Source organism: Syngnathoides biaculeatus, chromosome 12 (genome assembly GCF_019802595.1).
Source record: "Syngnathoides biaculeatus isolate LvHL_M chromosome 12, ASM1980259v1, whole genome shotgun sequence".
Taxonomy (NCBI): Eukaryota; Metazoa; Chordata; class Actinopteri; order Syngnathiformes; family Syngnathidae; genus Syngnathoides; species Syngnathoides biaculeatus.
Genome location: NC_084651.1, coordinates 22,275,385 through 22,298,771, shown reverse-complemented (window position 1 = coordinate 22,298,771; position 23,387 = coordinate 22,275,385). Strand labels below are relative to the sequence as shown.

At 39.2% G+C, this 23,387-nt stretch overlaps 1 protein-coding gene across 4 annotated transcripts in view; it reads right to left on the bottom strand.

Annotated features, from left to right (window-relative positions):
- The window catches only part of LOC133509797 (inositol polyphosphate-5-phosphatase A-like), a 218,480-nt gene that overhangs the window by 90,006 nt on the left and 105,087 nt on the right, over nt 1-23,387 (bottom strand). For all 4 annotated transcript variants that reach the window (XR_009797447.1, XM_061837168.1, XM_061837170.1 and 1 more), the window contains 2 exons: nt 9,595-9,658; nt 7,343-7,446 (listed from right to left, as the gene is read on the bottom strand). Coding sequence is in view for 3 of the 4 variants with exons in the window: in XM_061837168.1 (XP_061693152.1) it covers nt 7,343-7,446; nt 9,595-9,658 (168 nt within the window). In the remaining variant the exon portion in view is untranslated. The remainder of the gene's footprint in view (nt 1-7,342; nt 7,447-9,594; nt 9,659-23,387) is intronic.

Here is a 23,387-nt window from a genome sequence, read left to right as displayed (position 1 = left end):
CATAAATCAGATTTATTGGCTGTGAAGAGTCACTGGGCGGGGATGAGGGTGGAAGTCAAAGGGCAATGGTAAAAGGTCGTAAGGCTCGAGGTGACATTGGCTGACCCACCTCAGGTCAGTGATGGCGTCTCTGCCCATGACAGTGATGAACGGCGGCTACACGGCGGGTCATATCCCGGGGTGTCAAGCAATACATATACCAGCTGACTGAAACACACACACACACACACATGAATACCCACGCACAAGTAAAAGACGCCTTGGGAAAAACTAAAAGTGAAAAATAAATACTTTGGGATGTAGTCGTGTAGTAGAGTTGCAGGAAATCTCAATCTCAACTATCCCTAATTGTGATAGGTAAACATGACACAAAAAGGATGTCAAGATGATCCATTCCCCAAAACATATTATCACCTTTTATTAGATCAACTGGATTGATTGTTTAATCTTATATTTCAGCTCAAAGTCTGACGATTATATGAAGCGGTGAGGTAGGCAGTGGGGGATCAGTGGTGTGGGTACAGAAAATACTGATGGTGGAAATGCACTGTGAGTAATAAGTGATGGGCCCAAATACTGATTGATTTGAGGCCCCACGAGCCAGGAACATTTATCTTTATTCCATCACCCAGCCCGACCAATCAAATAAAGGGTCTCATAAGTACCCATAGGACTGGTCAGGAACATGTGCAGCTGCATCGGAATAAAGACATAGCAAGATGAGAACTCTTTATCAGTGTCTCAACATACTACAAGGATGGTGAGTAGCAAGGATTATATAATACCGTAATTTCCATCCTATAAACCACGACTTTTTTCACACTTTCAACCCTGCGGTTTATGGGGTGATGTGGCTAATTTGTGCATTTTTTCCCTAACGGCCGCAAGGGGGCACTCGAGCGGAAAATGTAAGAGTGAGACCAGTAGAATATATGTGTAGAAGAAGTGACTTTTACTGATCCCCTTGTTAGCGCTGCGCTAGGGTGTTACTGCCGTGTCTCAGTGATTTTTACCAGTATGTTTTTTTTTAACCGGCCCTGTTAGCGCAGTGGGACGAGTGTTAAATTTTCTGTGTACCATCTTTGTAAACATCTCGTGTTTCAATGTCGTTTTCAATGTGGGCACTTGTGGCTTTTGCATGGCTGCGGCCTATGTAAGTACCAAATGGTATTTCCTTCACAAATGTACTGGGTGAGGTTAATAACCAGGTGCGCTCTGTAGCCCGGGAATTACGGTGCAGTTGAACCCCAAAGTGGAACATAACCAGTTATATGACAATGGAAATTGTTCAAATTCAAATTAGAAGTGAAATAATCTGTTTCGGTGTCAAACAGTGGCCATCAAATCTTTAGAAAAAGACAAATCTTCATAAAAAGTAAAAAAAAAAAAAAAAAAAGTTATTTCTTTATAAATAAACCAAACGACCATCCTATGAAGAACAAAAACGGTGTGTGTGTAGAAGCTCCAATTAAAAAAAACAACAAACTTAAACTTGCTCATTATCAGAACGAATACTTGCCGCTACACTTCTGGTGACTTAAACTATATTCTACATGGAGTAACTTGGTACACCTCTGTACTGTATCGGACATATTAAAAAAAAAAAGAACATGCAATTGTTGTTATTTTATGTACTATTTTTCTGTCCACAACCCCTGCAAAATGCCTCTGGGATTCACTTTTTATTTTTTTTACTTCATATGGAACTTTGGGTTATGAACAGAATTTGAACTTAAACCTTTGCAAACCAATGGAACAGTTTGCATTGCAATGAATGGAAACGTAATTAATGAGTTTTAGTCACAGAGCGCTGTTATATTTACCTTAATTTGCTTGTTGTGTAGTTTATAAATACTGGGCACTACAGAAATACGTGGAAACACAATTTATAGCTTGGTGGCAGATACTGTAATGTTTGTTCACTGTGGTGAATGCTTGCCTAAACTGATCATCCATTCTCTCACAATACATTGCAGATTTTGTCCTGCAGTCTGGGATGGAGCAGCCATTTTAGGTAAAAAAACAAAACAAAAACAAAAAAAGGATACCTGGAGCACATAGCCAAGGATGGTTATGCATTGTGGAAAAAACAATACAAAGTTCTGACCCTTTTGCGACCATGACAAGACTGGTAGCTAACGTCCAAATTTTCTGTATATCTCCCTGCAATTGGCTGGCAACCTGTTCAGGGTGTCCCCCGCCGCTTGTCCGTTGACAGCTGGAATTGACTCCAGCACTCCTGTGACTCTCATGAGGATATGCGACTCAGAAAATGGATGTACATACATATCTGTATGAAGTGAAATAAAAACTTTGTTGGATACATATACACAGCAGCTAACTATAAAACGTTGTTGGTGCATCTTTTATTAGAGCACTCGTTTTGGGTAAGGGTTAATCAGCAGCAATATCTGACCACTCTTCTTTGCAAAAAATACTCCAAATCTACCAAATTGCAAGGACATCTCTTATGCACAGCCATTTTCCAATCACCAAATAGATGTTAGATTGGATTTAAATCTGGACTCTGGCTGTGCCTTTGAAATTCTTAATCTTCTATTGAATCCATTGTTTTGTTGATTTGGATGGGCACGTTGGTCTTTGTCATGCTGAATGATGAAGATCCTCTTTATTTGAAGCTTCCTAGCACAATCCTAAAGGTTATCTGCTAACCATGGAATAGCTTTTAATTCTTGCTACATTAGCCAAGGCCCAAGTTCCAGCTACTGTCACTACCATGTTTAATTTTCTTCTCTTGATGATGACCAGAGCTATGTTCACACCAAACTTCCAATTATGTGAAAAAATTTGTACTTTCCTTTCCTCAGACCATAATACATTTTCCTACATTTGGGTGATTTCAAGTGGGTGCTTGGATGTCTTTCTTTGAAAGTTAAGACTTCTCTCTGTCTTGACACCCTATCACATTCCCAGACATTAAAAAGATGAGAGAACGTTGTCACATATACTAAAGTGCCAGTATTTGCCAGAAACTCCATTGTTGCGGTCAGTCTTTTACACTGTGACCAATTTTCTTCTTGCTCTTTCATCAGTTTTGAAGGGATGTCCAGTTTTTGCTCAAGTCCCAGTTGTGCCACGTTTTCTTCACTAGATAATCCATGTCTTTACTGATTTCCATAGTTGATTTAATGCCTAGAAAATTATTTTGTATTGTTCTGCTGAATGATTCCTTTGAACAATGAGAGCCCACTGATTCTGTGGATATTCAGGTCTGACCATTGCTTGTGCATTAAGATGTAATGACAAAATGTCAGGAAAAGCCTACTAGAAGATTGGAACTTTAGTGGGGATATATTAGAGGCGGTTTAAATGGACGCAGGCAGTGTGTGCTCATTTTTTTCTCATCCTGTTCAGCCGTTTAGTCAAGCAGAATGGCGGATCTGTATCCCTTTTAGGCCTTTTTACTGTGTCACAGTTAGACTTTAAGTTGATCTGAGCGGCAAGATCAGACAATACTTAGCATTTTATGCTGATAAGATGATTGGGTTTAAAGTCCTAATATACCAATTCAATCAATGCGCCATAAAAGACATTTACTCCGTGTCCCCATGAGGTGCAGAATATTTGAATCCAAAAGCTTGCTTATTTTTAGTCTCGTCGTGTGTCTTTTCACGTAGTACTGTAAATATCTGACCACGAATAAAGTTAGTAAAAATAAACGCAGCCAGGGTGGGACAGGCAAACCTGTAATGGCCAAGACAAATTTTGTCTTTCACAATTGCACTGTCAGACTACAGCAATAAAATTTTCTATCCCAATACCACTGCATCACATCTTTTCCGATCACCAGGCTTCCTTTTATCAACTCAAACGTGACCGGATAATCTTTGTTACCACAATGACGACAAAACTAATAGATCACGCAGTCTGTTTGAAAATGGGGAAAAGAATGTGTGTAGGGGGTCACCGATTCTTGGGAGAGGAAGTTCATTTAAGCCTCGCTTGGGGTTTGTTCACATCCTTATAATATAATAACAAAACCTTGTGTAGCTTAGCAAGCAAGTGCGAGCACTCACAGTTGTAAGTGAACATACCGGCGTTCTGTTGGAATCGTGCATTAAAGTTTTCGTGTGTGTGAAGGAACTTCATTACAGTAAGTTAGCACCTATTAGTTCTGTTTGTCCTGACTGATTAGGATACACGATTTGGCTAGAGCAGTGATTTCCAACCTTTAAAGAGCCAAGCTACATAATTTATTGTTGAAAACTATCACAACACACCAACAAAAATGTCATAAAAAGTGGTTACTATAATTACTTTATGTACTTCCTCGCATCTAATAGTAGACCATTCATTTGTTCTGTCTGTCACTATGACTCATTGCCATAAATAGGTGAACAAATATACATTTATTGTGAATGTAACTTTCTAGCAATTAAGTACACAAATATACAGTACTCAGTAATTGTAAAGTAAATGAACAAGTCATTTAATTCACACATTGCTCCATTTGTGATTGGATAATTATCGCCAATTTAAACTCGGTGATTAAACCCAAAAATCCTGATCATGTTAAGTTTTTAACCCACGGCAGTGGTTTCTCCGCATAATAATGGATATTTATTGATAATTCGTGTTATTGAGAATGTGTGTGAGTATATATTGTATACAAGCATTGTGTCTCTATGTCACAGTGTACTACAGAGGGGTCTAAATAAGTATATGGAATCAATTGCGTGCTTTTATGGACATGCTTATGGCATGAACAACAAATATAAATATTATGGGGGGTTGATCTACTGCCTCTTGACTATATTCTTCCATTTCATTTTTTTCTGCTCGGGTGTAAAACAATCAATAGTAAGAGCACATTTAGGCTTTGGTCGTATACTTTATTTATATTGGCCAATGACAAATCCGTATGATGCAATGGTTTGTGGAGGCATGTATTCCTCCCGCAACCACAAATATATTTTTGCTCAGTCAGGGGTGAAAACAACGCAAGACAACAAGACACGAAATCCATTATGGCAACCTTTCAAAAGTTATTTGCAAACTTCCTTTTTCATGAATATTTTAATTAATCTCACATTACACTACAAATTATAATAAATGGCCATGAGCATGAATTTCAAATGTAATTCATTTATAGAAAATTAAATTACAATTAAATGTAGACTGAGAAGACATCAGACAAAATTCTGCTATGAATTTGTTCATCATGAACCATCTGTACTTGTTAATGCAAAATACTTTTGAACTCACTGAACTGAGCGAGGTCACCTGAAGGTATCATGTTACACTCCCCTCACTTTGGTTCAGGCAGCATGGCTTCAGTTCCTACTCATTGAAGGTATGACTAAGTCTGAATGGTTATTTGTCTCCATATGTTCTTGTGAGGCGGCACGGTGGGGCAGCTGGTAAAGTGTTGGCCTCACAGTTCTGAGGTCCCAGGTTCAATCCCGGACCCGCCTGTGTGGTGTTTGCATATTCTCCGTGCCTGCGTGCGTTTTCTCCGGGTACTCCGATTTCCTCCCACATCCCAAAAACATGCAACATTAATTGGACACTCTAAATTGCCCCGAGGTGTGATTGTGAGTGTGGTTGTTTGTTTCCATGTGCCCTGCGATTGGGTGGTAACCAGATCAGGGTGTACCCCCCCTCCTGCCAGTTAACAGCTGGGATAGACTCCAGCACTCCCTGCGACCCATGTGAGGATAAGTGACTAAGAAAATGGATGGATAGATGGATGGATTATCATCATAGAAACAATGACAAAAATACTAAAAAAACAAAAAATATATAAATACATTCGAGGAACTAGTAAGTCATCTCCTGTTCTTCTCTTGAAATTTATCATTCATTGAGAGTCACAGCTTCGGGAGAGTATTTTAATTCAAGGATCACTTGAGGTCTGTTCACCTAGTTTTAATACGATACAGTTCGCAAACAGGCAACAAAACTTTATGTAGTCTAGCAAGCTTGTGCTAACACTCACTGCAAAATAGATGCAGAGAGAAAAACATTTGTTTTCACTCTACTCATCACTCTATACCCTCTGACAGCAGGGTTCTTCCAACAGATAAAAAGTAATTTATAAATAGGAAAGTATTGAATCCAACCTAATATAACATTTAATTTGAAATGAACATCAGTTAGGAGCATGTTAACAAAGATACAGTACTGGCCCTCATGGTCTCTCTGGTAAGTGTCTCTTTGCAAATCTGTCACTCAGTATCATGATAAGTGTGAAACTCTGTGACCTGAACAAGCTGAGACCCGAGCAACTGGTTTGGGACTGTGTGTGGAATGCTGTTCAGTCCAAGATCCCCATGTAATAGGATTTCTCAAAGCCTCAGATGGATGGCAAATGTAGGCAGTTTCATCTACTAAAAGAGGGCATAAATCACAGGAGGAGGAAGCAGGGACGAGGTAGGGGTTATCACCAGTCTGCCTCCCTCATGAGAGCTTTGCATTAAAGCATTAGTGAAATTAATTCATCTTTCATAAGAGGTTTGAGCAGTATCTGTGATCTATGATAACAACCAATTTCTCACTATGGAGGGCAGGAGGAGGAGGGACACAGGAAAAAAAAAAAATACTCAGCGATCCTGATAGACTACACAAATCTGCTCTTTTTAAATGGGCTAACATTATCTGGAGTGCCGCTCTCCGGAGCATCATACCAGATTCATATCCCAGTCAGCAAACGTGCATAAATCATGGGAAAAAAACTTTTTTCTCAGCCACCACCCCCATATACCTCTCTGTTCTTCCTACATCACTCCTCTTCTTCCTCTCAAGATGCACTGTGCCATCTGGTTTTGTGTTTTTTGCTGTTAAAGCTTTGAACTAATTGTTTCTAATGTATTTGTAACTAGATCTTGGGATTTAGTTTCATATCATTTCCAGACTGGGCAGCTACGAAATCTGAGTTGTAGGGCTGCAAGGTTGTGGATTCATGTTTTTCAGGGGCCTAAACTTTGTGAAAAACATGGAAAGAGGGGGAAGAGCGCAGAGAAGGCTGATTCCATCTGCTTTGCATATATGTGCTGAGGCGGCCGTTGGAGCATGGTTGACTGATGAGTGGGGAGTGCGGGGATGACATGCGGGCGGTCGTGCTCTTCATGACTACATCAGCACAGCTCTGCTCAATGCTCAGCTTTCCTATGATAGCGCACATCACCATGCAGCACTGAACACATCAGAATAAGCATAGAACTCTTCCTGAGGCAACAACAAGCATTATCTGTTTTGTAAATTTTATTCAAAGACTAAATATAACTAGCTATTTCGCAGAGAAATAAAAGTGAGCTTTTAAACACAATTAAATTTCCTAGCACACCAAAAGATGACACATCATGCTGATCCCACCACTCACCTCAGGAAAATAGTCCTGTGGAAACTTCTCCTTTTCCAACGAGGGGGTGGTTTCTAGTGTCTCGGAGCAGGTTTCTTTCCCAACCACCTTCCTGAATTTCTTTGCTGATTAAGAGGATAAAAAAAATATGGATATATTTCACAACCACAGGTTCATTTGAAAAGACCCCAAATCAGTGATTAATCTCTAAAAACCACGACGTGCTACAACCTTGCACAGACAACTGCACCATCTGCTGGTCAGAAAGCATAAGAGTAACAGAATTTGATGCACACAGAAGAGGCGAGTTGAGACCAATATAGTTCAACATTTTTAACTTTATGAAAAGCCTGGATTCTTTTCAATCACATTTGTATTTTTGGAGTGCATAATTAGTGGGAGAATAATGAATGTTGCTAATGTAGGTGAGGGAAAATATGAAAAACATTTGTGTTGTTAATACTGCCGGAAGTTTAGAAGCAGAGGACTAAGAGTAAAGGACGAACAGTAGTGTGCATTTTTATGTCGTTTTTGAAGTTTATGAGGTCAAATTAAACTCACACTGCCGTATAGTTTGTGTCGCACACCATACAGAGAAGCAGATCCCACTTAGGCAGGCGTGCGAGGAGAAAAGTCAGAGTGAACAGGGTGTGCACACTGTCATGAACATCACGAGCTGGCCTTGTTCCTGCAGCTGTGCCTTAGCATGTCGACTGAATCAAACTAGTATCAAAACCAAAAAAATGATATAACATAAAGCAAGAATGCGCGCTGCCTTTGAAATAGCAGAACAGCAAGACACACAGATATTCTCTCCAATCCAGATCATGTCATATGCGCTATAACTACAGTATACTCAATATTATTGTGATAATGACTCATTCATGTTTATTAAAAACCACAATGTGACAGACATTTCAGAAAAATCACAAAAGCACCTACGGTGCAATAATTTATTGACAAGTAATTAATTATCAATTTAATCGACAATTGTTTAGAGACAGTGCGTCACTTGATATTGTACAAAACCTCAAAATATTCGCCTCTCAACAGCAACTATTGTTGTACACTTTCTGCCCAGTCAATTTGAAAACAATCCAAATTTTGAATAAAGGGACGGAAATTAATGTTTTTTTTCCCCCCAACAAACTCCTCAGTCACTCATTCCTTCATTCATTCATTTTCCAAGCCGCTTATCCTCACGAGGGTCGCGGGAGTGCTGGAACCTATCCCAGCTGTCAACAGGCAGGAGGCAGGGTACTCCCTGAACTGGTTGCCCTCCAATCGCAGGGCACATCGAGACAGACAACGGTTACACTCACAATCACACCTAAGGGCAATTTAGAGTGTCCAATTAATGTTGCATGTATTTGGGATGTGGGAGTTAACTGGAGCACCTGGAGAAAACCCACGCAGGCACGGGGAGAACATGCAAACTTCACACAGGTGGGGCTGGGATTTGAACCCCAGTCCTCAGAAAAAAAAAGGTTAACTTAATTTACTTTAATTATAAGTCATTATAGTTATTGTAATGTTTCAATAAAATATTTCAATTTGTCCCAAAATAAAATGGGATCTTCCTTTACTCATTCTGTACCTCAGCGTCAAATTTCCTGGATACTGACATTCTAATTTTAGTTGTTATATTTAAGCATACAGTATACACTGTACATATACATTAAAGTGATTCAAAATTTACACTATTATGGAAACATTTGTTAAGGTTGTATTAAGTAAAAAAGACGTTACTTTTTAATTGACTATTGAGATGAAAAGTCGTATTTAATAGTCCAAATACTGTACATGGTAAATCAGAAATGCACTGAGCAGTGGTTGTCACTCATAAAGGACCCCTCCCCTGCCATCGCCCTGTCCTGTCCTTCACTGAGGTAACTGGTACTAATGCTGAGTTGGGTCTAATAGGAAGCAAGGCGCCTCCACATCTATATCCCTTTTTTAATTAGCGTGGCCACAGGACCCAGGGGCCCTCTGACACCGCAGGCTGATGAGACCACCGTAACTGTCCAATAACCCATTGAACGCTATTACAGTAGGGCCAAAATCTTATGAATTAAATCCCAATATTAATAAACATTACCAGTCAGTCCAGCTCCTTTTAACATTACACTCAAAGACTATTTTACCTCGTTGGTTTTGATTGAAGCGGGAATAGCTTGCCAATGGTCGCATGTGATATGCAGGGGAGGGGTGATGGGCCACCATGAGAGCAGTTCATTTCGAGTGCGTTGCTGTTCTGTATGTGTTTGACCCACCTTTGAAATCAAACTGCTGGATGTTTTTCAAAGACTCATGAATGAAGTAGAAACTTCCCAAAGCCTGCAAGAACAAGAGACAAAAAGATGAAGCAGCAGAAGTCATAGTCGAACAGTGCTCAACTACTACATGTTTTTTTTATTTCAATTGAATTTTGTTGTGTAATCTTTTAAGATGAAAGAAACAGACATCGGAATTCCTTCAAAATGCATTTGGTCATATTAAGTATCCATTTTCCATCAACCATTAGGGAAATCAGGAAGTAATCACAATACAAGTATTTGTCACACTACAGTTCTGCTCAATTAGAAGTCGAAATGGTAACATACACATAGTACAGAAAACAGCAGTCGGCGTATGAACAATTTGTATGTACTACTTCTGAAGTGGCAATTCGTCAAATTCTGCTAAGAACACATTCAGCTGAACCTTTGAATGGGTAAAGATCCCCTTCAATAGGCTTAAAATCGAAATTTTCTCTGTGAACAATCTGAAAACTTTCCCAGGAAAAAGTGAGTCGCACAGATGGGGATTTGATGCGGTTCACAGTCCACTAAACTGCTTTCTGTTGGCGCTATTTACATTTAGGGCAACTGAAGGCAAAGCTCAAGCTCAATCCACCACGTCTTTGAGATGGCAGACCTCTGGTCGGGATAATTCCGAGTCTTTTTTTTTTTTCTTTCCAAAGGCGAAGGCTGGTGAGTAAATTGTGTTCGCTAAAGAGGAGTACAAATTAAAATACTTGTGGGTATTGCAAAAAGTTAATGGCAAAGGTAAAGACTATAACTGTCAAGTTAAGGTTAGCGATGGAGGAAAAAAGAAATAAATTGAAAGTAATGAAGTGAAAATTTTGAAGACTAGGGCAGATAGAGACAAGGCATGGCTTTAGTCTTCCTGCATTTTCTTGTTGATGCCTGGACAAAATGCCTCTCCTCTACACAATGGGAGACAGTTTGGGCCCAACCTGCATTATTTATGAGCACTGGCCCATCTTGAGATGAAACATTTGCTGATTTGTCAAAAGCACAAACATGAGGTCCTGCTCATCTCCTTGACATATAAGTTCAGACATAGGGAAAAAAAAAAAAAGTCTCACATTTAATTGATGAGTGTATTGGCTAGTGAACTATACCTCCTGTGTGTTCCCTTACTTCCTTGCTCTCGTGGAGGACAGAGGAAAAAAAAAGGGTGGACACATAGAGGAGGGGGCTTAAGAATAAGAAGGGATAGTACTGGGCAAAGGCAATACTCATGGTCACAGATTCCCAGTGTTTCCAGGCTTCCAAGAAATTCCACCTCCACTGTGCGCAGGTCTTTGATTTCATCTTACTACCAACAGTACATATCATATACAGGCAGTAGAGGATAGGATAGTATGGCACACAGTGCAAACTGTTCAAGTTTGTGTTGTACACACACCTGACTTCAGTGGAGGCACTGTGGGATTGATTGCCACTCAGTGATGGTGTCGACATGTGCCCTGCGACTGACTGCCGACCAGTTTAAGGTGTAGTCTGTCTTTCGCCCGAATTTGGCTGGGTTAGGCTCCAGCACTCATGGAAGCATGGATAATTATTAACTAAAGAGGTGAAGAATTGAATATTAAACTGTAATATTTTGCGTGTAACTGAAAAGGGTTAGTTTTATTTTTTATGCCAGTACTTTTATAAAAAATAGTATGTTCTGAGGCTAAAAATAGTGTCCGCGACATTTCCATGATTAATAAGTCATGATAAAATCTGAACACATTGTAAAGCGTTATTAAAATTAAAAAAAGTGTGCAACAAAAGGGTTTTTGGAATATAAAAGCAGTTCCTACTTTAAATATATATCTGCAACAAAAACAACTTTAAACAGGAAGATGACATCAAATGAACAAAAAGTAACCATCATAATATTCACATTTGTTACTGCTTTTCTTTCTACAGGACATAATTTTTAATGGTTGAGAGAAATCGATGATCACGAATGAATGCACAACTAACCTTTAGTTGTGTTCTGCAAACTACTTAACCCTCAACCATGGTAAATATCCAATTAACATCTTGGTTCGAAAAACAAGTGGCTGCTCCGGTTTCTCATCTACCTCACTTTGTCGCTCTTCATGAAGAAGCTATAATATTAGCAGGCCACAATTAATCCATTTGTCTCCTAACAAGACAGGCTCCAAATATTCATGAGGGCCGGGGTGTGCTGACAGGCCATGGATATCATTTACCAAGGGCTTTACAATGGCCTGTGTCAAATGTATGTTTGTCATGTCTCACTTTATTGATTAGCTGCCAGATTCCCATGAAATAATTAAAAGCATATTTTACATATTTATAAACCCCACTGCCACAGTGGCTACTTAATTCCCCATTAGTAAAATGCAGTCTATTAGATTCGTGCTGAGGGGGAGCTGAGGGAAAATGAGTAATCACTATAATTGTAGACAGAAAGACTAAGAACCACACCATAAAAGCTCAGATTTTATGGCTGGTTCTGCCAGTCTTATCTCTTATCACAACTTGTATTACCAATGGCACTCAGAGATAAGGGAACATGGGCTCTGCTCTCCTTTCGTGTCTGTGTCTGTTCATGCAAGTGTGCAGTTGACATTTCTAATACCCCAGCAGATAAGGGCTGAACAAGTCCCAATAGACTGGCTAGTAGAAAATAGAGACTTGAGTGCTGCAGTACATAGCCTGCATACTTTGCTCCCATGAATGCTTTGTCGATACCAAGGGCTGGGGGAATTAGTTCTGGCCAATGGAGAGAAGCAGGATTTTGTGACCTCTGAATAGATTTTCTGCATTTAATGTGAAAAATGGGCCATAAAGCAAACATAAAAGTAATAATTTTTCTTCAAGGTCTCACCTCCAATCTGTGCAAAAGGAAAGCCACCAGTCCCATGAGAGCTGCCACATACACACTCCAATGTCAGCAAAGAGTCACTGTACAGCGTCTCAGAATAATATTCAGCGCTTCCACACCCACTAACAAAGTGTGGCATAATGCGTTTGTGTAGTCACGGTCCAGTGAAGTTTTAATAGGGGGAAAAAACTGTAGAACGGAATCAAGGCTCGGAGAGGGGTTTGGTTGCTAACATTTTAAATAGGGGAAAAAAACTGTAGATGGAATCAAGGCTCGGAGAGGGGTTTGGTTTTTAATGTCTATTTACTTCTAGGGAGACAGTAATTGAACAAGATAGTTATAGATGAGCGGACAATTTTGTGTAAAACGAATCTGAATCATAATCTGCTTTATTGGCCAAGTGTGTAAGAACGCACAGGGAATTTTTCTCCGGTAGTCGGTGCTGCCCTGGTACAACATACAGAACAAGAACAACAATGCAACAACAACAAAGAACAAGAGACAAAGATGCAGAAACACAAAAACAGTGATTCATCAACATTGGTTGTTGCGTTCAGAGGTATTTGATCTATATATGAGACCCAAAGTCCAAACCTGCCGCAGTGAATCTATTTGGAAAAACATTATTATTCAGGAAAATATTATTCTTAATAACATGAAGACAAACCAATAATTTGGAAATAATAAATTAAGACTAAAAATGTGTGTGATGACCAACAAATCTGTAAAAAGTCAGTTAAGAAGGTACAATCTCAATTCTTTTACGTTAACATATCAATTCAATAATCCACATATTTTTTTAAAAAAATCCATTTCAGTATTTTTAGACAATCAAATGGTCAATTAATATGCAACATCTTGGGCTGAATGAGCACCTTCACAGGAGCCTCTTTTAACAAAATGTCCGAGTCCGCACAAACAGCTTGTTTGTTATCCACGGCATAAAAGTAAGCCTCGTCAATAGAGATGGTGCACATTTTCAGCCCAGTGATAAAGATGGACCGGTCTTAGTATTTTCTACTACTGCAGAGTACACTGCCGACCCCCAATCTGCCATTATGTGTTTGCCAAGGCCCTCTCCCTGAGCCATTGATTGATTATTCACAGTATTGAGCCACAATGTCTATTATTCATTGGCTGCCTGGAAAGCCTGACTGGATGCACACACACACACACGCACACACACACACACACACACCACACACACACACACACACACACACACACACACACACACACACGCACAAAAGAAACTCATTAAAACTACTTCTATCACTTCCTGTGATTTCAAGGAGGGCCGAGTATTGGAACCATCTGTGGTGTCCTGAATAAGCTCTTTTCTCAACTTTGTTACGCGGCACACATAATTTAATACATTTGGGAAATGTATTAAATAGATCTGAAAGAACTTTAACAGGAACTTCATTTCAAAGTGATGATTACATAAATTTTACTTATAACCCAACAGCCTCACTACCTAACAATCAAACACCAACATTTAACTCTCCGAGTTTACTATGGAACTAAAGCTCTGTTACTTTTTATAGATAAAATTACCGTTATCAGGAAAGTTATACTATAATATTACAGCAAGTGATAAGTTAAGGATCAACATTGTTTAAATAGAAACGGTATACAAAATCACTTGCAGTAAAGATTAAATAAGTTATACACTTTTTTTAAATGGCCAATTTTTTAACTACTACACAGGTAAACTCTGATGTTTACAATAGTGTAATGTACCTTCATACAGAAGAAAATTGTATCAAGTACATTTACCAAACTCAATCTAGCCTTTTAATTAAATGTCATGCAATTGTCCATTGCTGTAAAGGTCTGATGGAACATCTCTATTTTATGGTTGTAGAATGTGAAAGCTTTTGGCGGAATGTCTCCAGACTTTCACTTCATCATTTTAAAATCTCCCAGAATGCAGAGGGACACATAGTCATGATTGATCTCAAAACCACTGATTTTATTTTCGTTTGAGGAACATATTATGGATGGGGCTAAACAAGGCATAATAGGCCAAACCCATGGCAGCGCCTGACCTGCCAACAATTCAGACCCACTCCCAAGGTTGGCTGCCTCACTGGAAAATATTGTGCATTAATTTCATTTAGTCCCCTCTCCAACATTCAATGGTAGAAGTTAATTAAATTGCTTGTCCATTGTGTTCATCCACTTACAAAGTTAATGATATTGTGCCGGGGAATTAAAGAGCATTTTATAAAGCGCACAGGATGGGAGCTGGCAGCCACTACATTGCCCAGTTGAACCCTGTCAGTCGGGGGGCTTCTGGACAGCCTAATTAGCGGTGAAATGGATGCTTCCATCTGCCAATTTCCTGCCATGCTCATCAGTCGTGAGCTCCCTCCTCTAACCTGCCCGGCAGAGGTCTAAAGCAATAAAGCTGTCACAGCAATGACATCCAACTAAATCAAACATACAGACACAGACACACATACACACACACACACACACACACACACACACAAAAACGAACATGTTTATGCATCTTTATGAATTGAACTTTGAAATGGACTTTTCTCCCCCAAGACCACAATATGGTCCAGCCTAATAAAGAATGAAGAGTTTGATAACTTTGTTAAAATGTTTGAAATGCACAATAGCACCTTGTTTCTACTTTCAGACAGCACAGTTTGTATTTGTCTTCTGATAAACCATAGAAAAAGCATCATGCTCCATCTTATATCGATGAGATAGTCTACCTGTTGAATCATTAGATGAAACAAACGACTTGAAGTCCGCTTGAAGGACAAACGTACGGGAATGATATAAAGCATATAGCAGGACTTGAATTACCCCCTCAGCATCAAAAGATTCATTAGATGCACGATTACTACACAAATATATTTTAAATTTAATTTTACCCTTTAAGTGATGAGTTTGAAAGTCAAATACGTTGTTTTTCTCCTCAGCATTCCAATTTGAAGTACATAATATTCCCCCAAGAACCTACTGTATGCTTACATACTGCAGTCACTCACATTTGAAAAATGTAAGGGTGTGGTCAGTCATGACCACAAATATAATGTTATGGGTGTGGTCCCCAAGTTATGCCTGCAGATATAAATTTGTGGGTGTGTGTTCTGTTTGAAATTATGAGTGTACCTCTTTAAGAGCGGAGGGGTGCGGTGTCAGGTAAATTAGGAAGTAGAAATAGGCTGAGCAGCAGCTGTTATAGAGCGTGCGCTTCTGTGTTAAAAAAAAAAAAAAGACGTCAGGCTGTGGTTCACTGGGCTGAATCAGTTTTCATGTGCGCTGAGTGTGTATGTTAAGTGCACAATTGTGCAGTTTAGAGGGAACATTGGTTAAGACTACACAAAATAAGTGATGTCTTTTAATACCCATGTATTTCCACTCGTAACAAATTTTACGCGAGTGATTTTACGGGCTTGACTGTGGAGATTTGCGAGTGCGATGGCGAGCGGGCGCATACACGCCTGTCAAATCACAGTGACTGATACTGTGTATTCCAACTGCATATTTATTTAAATTGTGTTGCTACTTCAGCATTTTTAGATAAGACATTAAAAAAAGAGGGTGGATAAATGGGATGATATTGCTGGGGGTTAAGACTCTGTTGACCACTCACTGGAGCTTGACATTATGGTACTTGACTTAAAATGACATACAGTAGATCTGTGCAGTAATTGTGCAACTAATGTGCCTTTTGATGCTGAGGGGACAATTCAAGTCAGAATCAGAAACACCTTTAATGGCCAGGTACAGTATGTAACAACCCACAAGGAATTTGTCCATGGTAGTTGGTGCCACTCTAGTAAGACATACATGTTGCGTATGAAGATGCAGTATTTGGGGATGGTGATGTTAAAATTATACTATACATTTAAACAGTTCAACAAAGTTAAATAGTACCAGCAGTTGGCCAACGTTATCTGTGTTAATATTATAGGACTATGGGGCATATATTTTCTAAATAAATATATTTTTAAATACTGTTTACAAAACGGGCACTGATTAGAGCGTCTGCCTCACAGTTCTGAGGACCACGGTTCAAATCTCAGCTTGCCTGTGTGGATTTTGTATGTTCTCACCGTGCCTGCGTGGGATTTCTCCGTCCACCTGGTTTCCTCCTACATCCCAAAAACATGCATTAATTGGAAACTCTAAATTGCCCTTTGGTGTGATTGTGAGTGCGAATGATTGTTTGTTTCTATGTACCCTCCAATTGGCTGGCAACCAGTTCAGGATGCACCTCGCCTCCTGCCCAATGAAAGCTGGGATACGCTCCAGCACTTCTGTAACCCTTGTGAGGATAAGTGGCTCAGATAATGGATGAATGTTTACATAACATATGAATGGCATCGTTGCCTACTTGCCAGAGATAACAACATGCCGTCTGCCATTCAAAAATATTTATCATATTAAAAGAATATGTGCAACTGTCCAATAAGATCAAACGTTAAAGTCATAACATTTGACCTAATTAAAATGACATTACATCCTCTTATAATCTCAGCTCAGTGCTTAGTTGCCATGGCCATTACTCAACTTTCATTTGCTGGAAGATAATTTTACTACACTTATCCTCATTAATGTAAATCATATTTGGCTATGGATGTCCAATAATCAAAAAGAATATTTCAACTTGTAATTCCCATCTGAAACACATTCCCATTAAGGAAATAGGCTTGTGCAACTGACAGGTCTTCAAATTCATCAATTTCTTTTTCTGTCTGCAATCTGGAGAGGCTGGGAATGCTGTCATGGACTGCTAACCAATCTATATTTTTAACTGATGTGATATTGTGCCGATTCACGTGGCTTCATTTGTGAAGTAATTGATTGAATTAAGATCATAGAGACTGAAAGGAATGGAAGCAAACTTGTCTTAAGAGGCTGATGTGGTTCAAATAAAGAATCCAGAAAGTTAGGTATGGTGTGTTGTATAACTGTGTGCAAATCTTGCTTCCTTGCATTGTGTGGGCACGAGTATATGCGTGCACATACATATGCCAACATACAACAGCTAGACTAAAGGTGACAACGGAACATAAAATGTCAAATAATTTGTATTGAGAAAAGTCAACTGGCGCGAATCTCATGTGGTGTCAGGTTGAAAAAGTAATCAGTCAGCTTCTCTCCTGAGATGGCTCTGACTCTGACTCTGCACCTCTCCGCCCTAGTTGTGGCTATGTCATGAGGCTTTGGAATGACAAAGTGGCCACTTTGGTAGAGCAATGACATATAGCCTCAGTATGAAATAACACAGAGCTACATTGAAATATAAACTGCTGCATCTTAGTTGCGCTACATCACTTAAGCGATCATTCGACAGGAAATTTCTTTATTTCTCAGCATTAAGAGCCAGCCCACCTCCCTGAACAGAAATCCTTGTCAATTAATACAATTTTGTTTGGATCGCGAGCATAAAACATTGATACGATGTGACCACTTCATCAACATACGGACAACCGATGCAAGTATATCTTCTCAGACTGACATTTGCTCATACTGAAGATTTAGGCTACAAGAAAAGCCCCTAAAATATTATTATTCTTATATAAAAAAATAAGCAGCTTTCTGTCTGAATTCTGTCTGGGTATGAGCAGAGGCGTTCTCTGAGCACAACAGTGACCACAGGAGCGTGAAGCTTTAGAGGACTCTGCAAAACACAGGCAGCAGCTCGTCTGAGGCTAAGACGCCCGTCCAGTGGTTCTTTGTGGTCTTCTTTGTCTTTATGTAAAAACCAATGTGCGCCAATGATGTGTTATGTAAAATTCCCAGAGGCTGGATCTAAATGGTTGGATATCCTCCATGCTAGCTTAGTTATACTCCAGTGCATTGCCACTAAGAGCACATGGACGCCGCATTTAAAACAAATGTAAATGCATCCTTAGATATCAAGAAATTATGTCATAGGTCTTTTGCTCTTATTGTATCATTATAATAATAAATTTCAAAAAGCAAACAACAGAGGACTTTTCTGACGCAGATGTTTCTTTTCATCCGTACCAACAGAGCATGCGGCCTTTTACGTGGATTCTCTTAAGACTTAAAAGCTTTGAGATGTGAGTGAGCCGGAAACCTGTGCCAGGGGCAAAAGTGGCAGCAAACCAATGTCTATCCTGTAAATAGAACCAAAGCAATGCGGGAAGCAGGAATATCCTTCTACCAATGTACAATGCGCACCGGCTACCCATATGCTCAAAATATCAGGAATTGTCTGTATTTATGTTTTGATAGGTTTGTGCTTGTATTGTTTTTCAAAAAACTAATCTGTACAACAATCGTTATTAATAATCATTGTGCACGTGCTGATGTAATGGCAATATAATCTGGGGCCAGGCCACAGGGCACGCTTGTCCTGGTCCCTGTAATTGTCAGAACAGAATCCCTCAACCAACTAAAATAGATGCTCAATGATGGCACAACATTTTATTAATACTGTTGACACATATTACAGTCTTAAAAATGTAAACTATTTCACACTGCTTAACTTGAACATTTTTTGGATCAAATTTTTGTGCATAAAACATGTGTGTATAGTGTAGTTTATCCACTATATTACACATCCTTGGCAAAGCCTTCAAAAGAAGCACCTGACTCCTCTCCAGTCTGAAAAAGATCCATAGTAGCTACCTTTGGTGCATCACTGTCAAACTCATCATTGATGACTTGGTACAGTTCTGGTGCCTCTTGCACTGGATCATGAACATCCCATCTTGCTCCCACCGCAAGTCACTGTCTGTGCCATCCATGGCGTCTGTGAGTAAATGTTTTGAATCCCAAGAGTTTTGGTTAAGCAGTGCAGCCTCTCGCCCTCCATTAGGCTCCAAACTGTAGTAGCTTTCACTATGGCGTCAGGTGGCTATCAAAACAACGTGAGCTCAAACTACGTAGAAACGAGCGTAAATGGCAGATTTAAAAAAAAAACCGAGCATTTCAACTGTATGCACTCTCCGTTTTTTTTTCATTTCTTTTTGTGCCAGTGAGGCTCGTACTACTTATTTTGAGCTCACGTTGACCTATCGTTGTTTCAGACTGTTGCGCAACTTCCGGGTTTGCGGCATCATCGGCATGAGCGATGACACATTTCTTTTAAAAGTAGCTGCACAACTAGCCGTTGTAGTCAAGATTTTTTGTCTTAGTTTAAGTTAAAACAAACTCACGGGGAGTCATTTCTGAGCTTTGGTGTGGTAGCAACAAACATGCTACGCTAACGATCGTAAAAGGCAAGCTCCCGGAGGACGTCTGAGAGTTCAGGTTGGGGGCATACATTACCGTAATATATATAGATGTATAACATAAGACATTGAATATCATATCAAAATGTATATGTAAATATTTTTTACCACTCTATGTACCTATATACCACTATACAATGTTATTGTATTTTTTTTTATCCATACCTAAAAATAACGCGCTCTATTGACTTTTTGAAAATATTTTGGGATAAATTTAGACATTATTTTCAAGAAATTACAGTAAACAGAAACATGTGACGCTACGTTACCCTCAAAATGTCAGCTCATGTCAAGAAAGGAAAAGTTAATAACGAATGCCGTGTTTTCAAAAAGACGGACTGCCAAAGGAAGATCAAACCACATTTCATTTATTTTTATTTTTTCCACTCACTGTACATTGCGCTATGAAAAAAAGAAGAACAAATATATATGTACACGCAAAAAACAGAACAACTGTTTGTTTTCCCCTCAGATTTATTGTTTTGACAGTTCATAATAACTTCAACAGAAACTAAACTACAGTGCCTTGTGAAAGTATTCGGCCCCCTTGAACTTTTACACCTTTCGCCACATTTCAGGCTTCAGACAACAAGATATCAAATTTTCATTTTTTGTCAAGAATCAACAACAAGTGGGACACAATCGGGAAGTGGAAAGAAATTTATTGGATATTTTATACTTTAGCAAAAAACTAAAAAGTGGGATGTGCAATATTATTCTGACCCTTTTTTTCAGTGCAGCAAACTCACTCCAGAAGTTCAGTGAGGATCTCTGAATGATCCAGTGTTGACTGATGATGATAAATAGAACCCACCTGTGTGTAATCAAGTCTCTATATAAATGCACCTGTTCTGTGATAGTCTCTTTAAATTGCAGTGAGCATCATGAAGACCAAGGAACACACCAGGCAGGTCTGAGATATTGTTGTGGAGAAGTTTAAAGCCGAATTTGGATACGAAAAGATTTCCCAAGATTTAAACATCTCAAGGAGGACTGTGCAAGCAATCATATTGAAATGGAAGGAGTATCAGAGCACTGCAAATTCTACCAAGACCCGGCCGTCCCTCAAAACGTTCACCTCAAACAAGGAGAAGACTGATCAGCGATGCAGCGAAGAGGCCCATGATCACTCTGGATGAACTACATAGATCTACAGCTCAGGTGGGAGAGTCTGTTCATAGGACAACAATCAGTGGTACACTGCACTGGCCTTTATGGAAGAGTGGCAAGAAGAAAGCCGTTCCTAAAGATATCCATAAAAAAGTCACGTTTAAAGTTTGTCACAAGCCACCTGGGAGACACACCAAACATGTGGAAGAAGCTGCTCTGGTCAGATGAAACCAAAATCCAACTTTTTGGCCACAATGCAAAACGATATGTTTGGCGTAAAAGCAACACAGCTCATCACACCCTGAACACACCATCCCCACTGTCAAACATGGTGGTGGCATCCTCATCAGGGACAATGTTTCAAATTGATGGGAAGATGAATGGAGCCAAATATAGGACCATTCTGGAAGAAAACCTGTTGGAATCTGCAAAAGACCTCAGACTGGGACGGAGATTTATCTTCCAACAGGACAATGATCCAAAACAGAAAGCAAAATCTACAATGGAATAGTTCACAAATGTATCCAGGTGTTACAATGGCCAAGTCAAAGTCCAGACCTGAATCCAATTGAGAATCTGTGGGTAGAGCTGAAGACAGCTGTTCACAAATGCTTTCCATCCAACCTCATTGAACTCGAGCTGTTTTGCAAGGAAGAAAGGGCAAGAATTTCAGTCTCTCGATGTGCAAAACTGACATACCCCAAGCTACTTGCAGCTGTAATTGCAGCAAAGGTGGTGCTAAAAAGTATGAATGAAAGGGGGCTGGAATTCTTTCACAAGGCACTGTATGCTTAGTTGAGAAGAGTTATAGTAAGGTTTACTGGTATTTGAAGTTACTGTCATATTGAGTCAAATCTTGTCAGATGAAATGAAATGAAGTTTAATCTAATTTTTTTTCTTTTAATTTGATTTGTTTTAGTCACCAGCCAGAGTGGCATTGCTAATGAGAATCTGTTCTCAATCAATGTGTATTAAAAAAAACACAAAAAAATCTTTACCTTCCCAGTTAGTTGTACATACTGTCAAGACATTAGCACGTTTCAATCACTTCATTTGATTTTCATCAATGTTGTTTTACATTTCCATATGTTTTGATATAATATACATTATATATTTGAATGCGTTAGTTCACGCGACAGGTTGTTGTGTACATATTAACTTTGTTCCTTCACAATATCTGCAGTTCAACCCCATCAATCACCAATATGTGTTGGAAGAAGCATTTGTTACACTATGAATGTACAGGCGAGGAATTGTTTCCAGGGTCATTATTTATTAACATATAGGGAGATGAGTATATCCCACACTGGGATACTCTGTAGAGGAAAAATAAAGTAAAATTTGCAATTATTACTGTTGGCATCTCTGGATTTTTTTTCCATTCCTGTACATATAAATATACACAACACAAAAAAAAGATCTTAGCCAGCACAAACTGTCTCTTGCTGCAGACCAAACTTTATCACAGGTGTCTTTTCTATATCGACGGTTGTTAAGCCCCAAAATGGATACAACAAAAAAAACGTCATTACTCCACTGTATTAGGATGGGGACCGGGGGAGTGATTTACATCAGTTCCTGACACCTACAATATCTTTCAAGTTATATTCAGCCGCCACGTCTCAAATTGAAATTGTCCAATTTGCTGCTGCCAGGAACATTTTTATTTGCAGGGAAGAATACACTGGTGCTATCGGTACATTTTTCCCTTTCTTTTCTGTCCTTCCCAAAACGCAAAGGGCTTTCGAGTCAAAATCAGGGATTAGAGTAGTATAGTTTTTTTTTTTTTTTTTTGCTTTTGCTTCCATAGTACATTGCATTTTACAGTGACAGTTCATAATAAAACCACTATAGTAAAATGAAAAATAAAAACAATCTTTCCAATTTAACAGCAATGATATGCAGTGTATTAACAAACATATTGGTTGGTTGGTTCTTTAGTTGGATTTCAAAACCAAATTTCCCAGTGAGATCAGTTATTTTATAGTGTTAATAATGTGTTCCAGCACCCAACCGGAAGTGTCAAGCGGAGGTCAGCTCAGTTGGCAGCTATCTAGGTAGCTCAAGTTCACTGTTGCTTTTGTGCTCCTTCTCATGAAGGAGGTTGAACTCAAATGCACACCACCACTTGTGGAGAAATCAAATCAAAGCCCCGTGGTCATGAAATGCTGTTGATAGCCCTGAGAATCCATTAAGACGACAACGGAAATAAGAAACTACCAACGCAAATCCAGTGACAACAGTTAACATTGGCTGAAATAACCTTTAATCTACTGTATATGGCTATTGGCCATCTCCAACTATCTTGACAAGTCAGGCTGGGAAACCAAAGTCCTTTCGGCTTACAACACGAGTCCACTTAATTACAGTAATTTGTAGTGAATAGTTTCCATCCCTTATTCAATTCCACCACCATCCTCTATCCAAATACGAGCCACAAAAGCCAAAGGAAGAAGCAAAACAAGCACACAAAGAAAACTTTCTGGTGTCGGTTGTAATTGGGTAAACCGACTTCTGTTGTTGTCGCTGTTTAAAGCGTCATCATAGATGACAATAAAAGATGCTGCAGAAATTATGCTTACGTTTTAGTA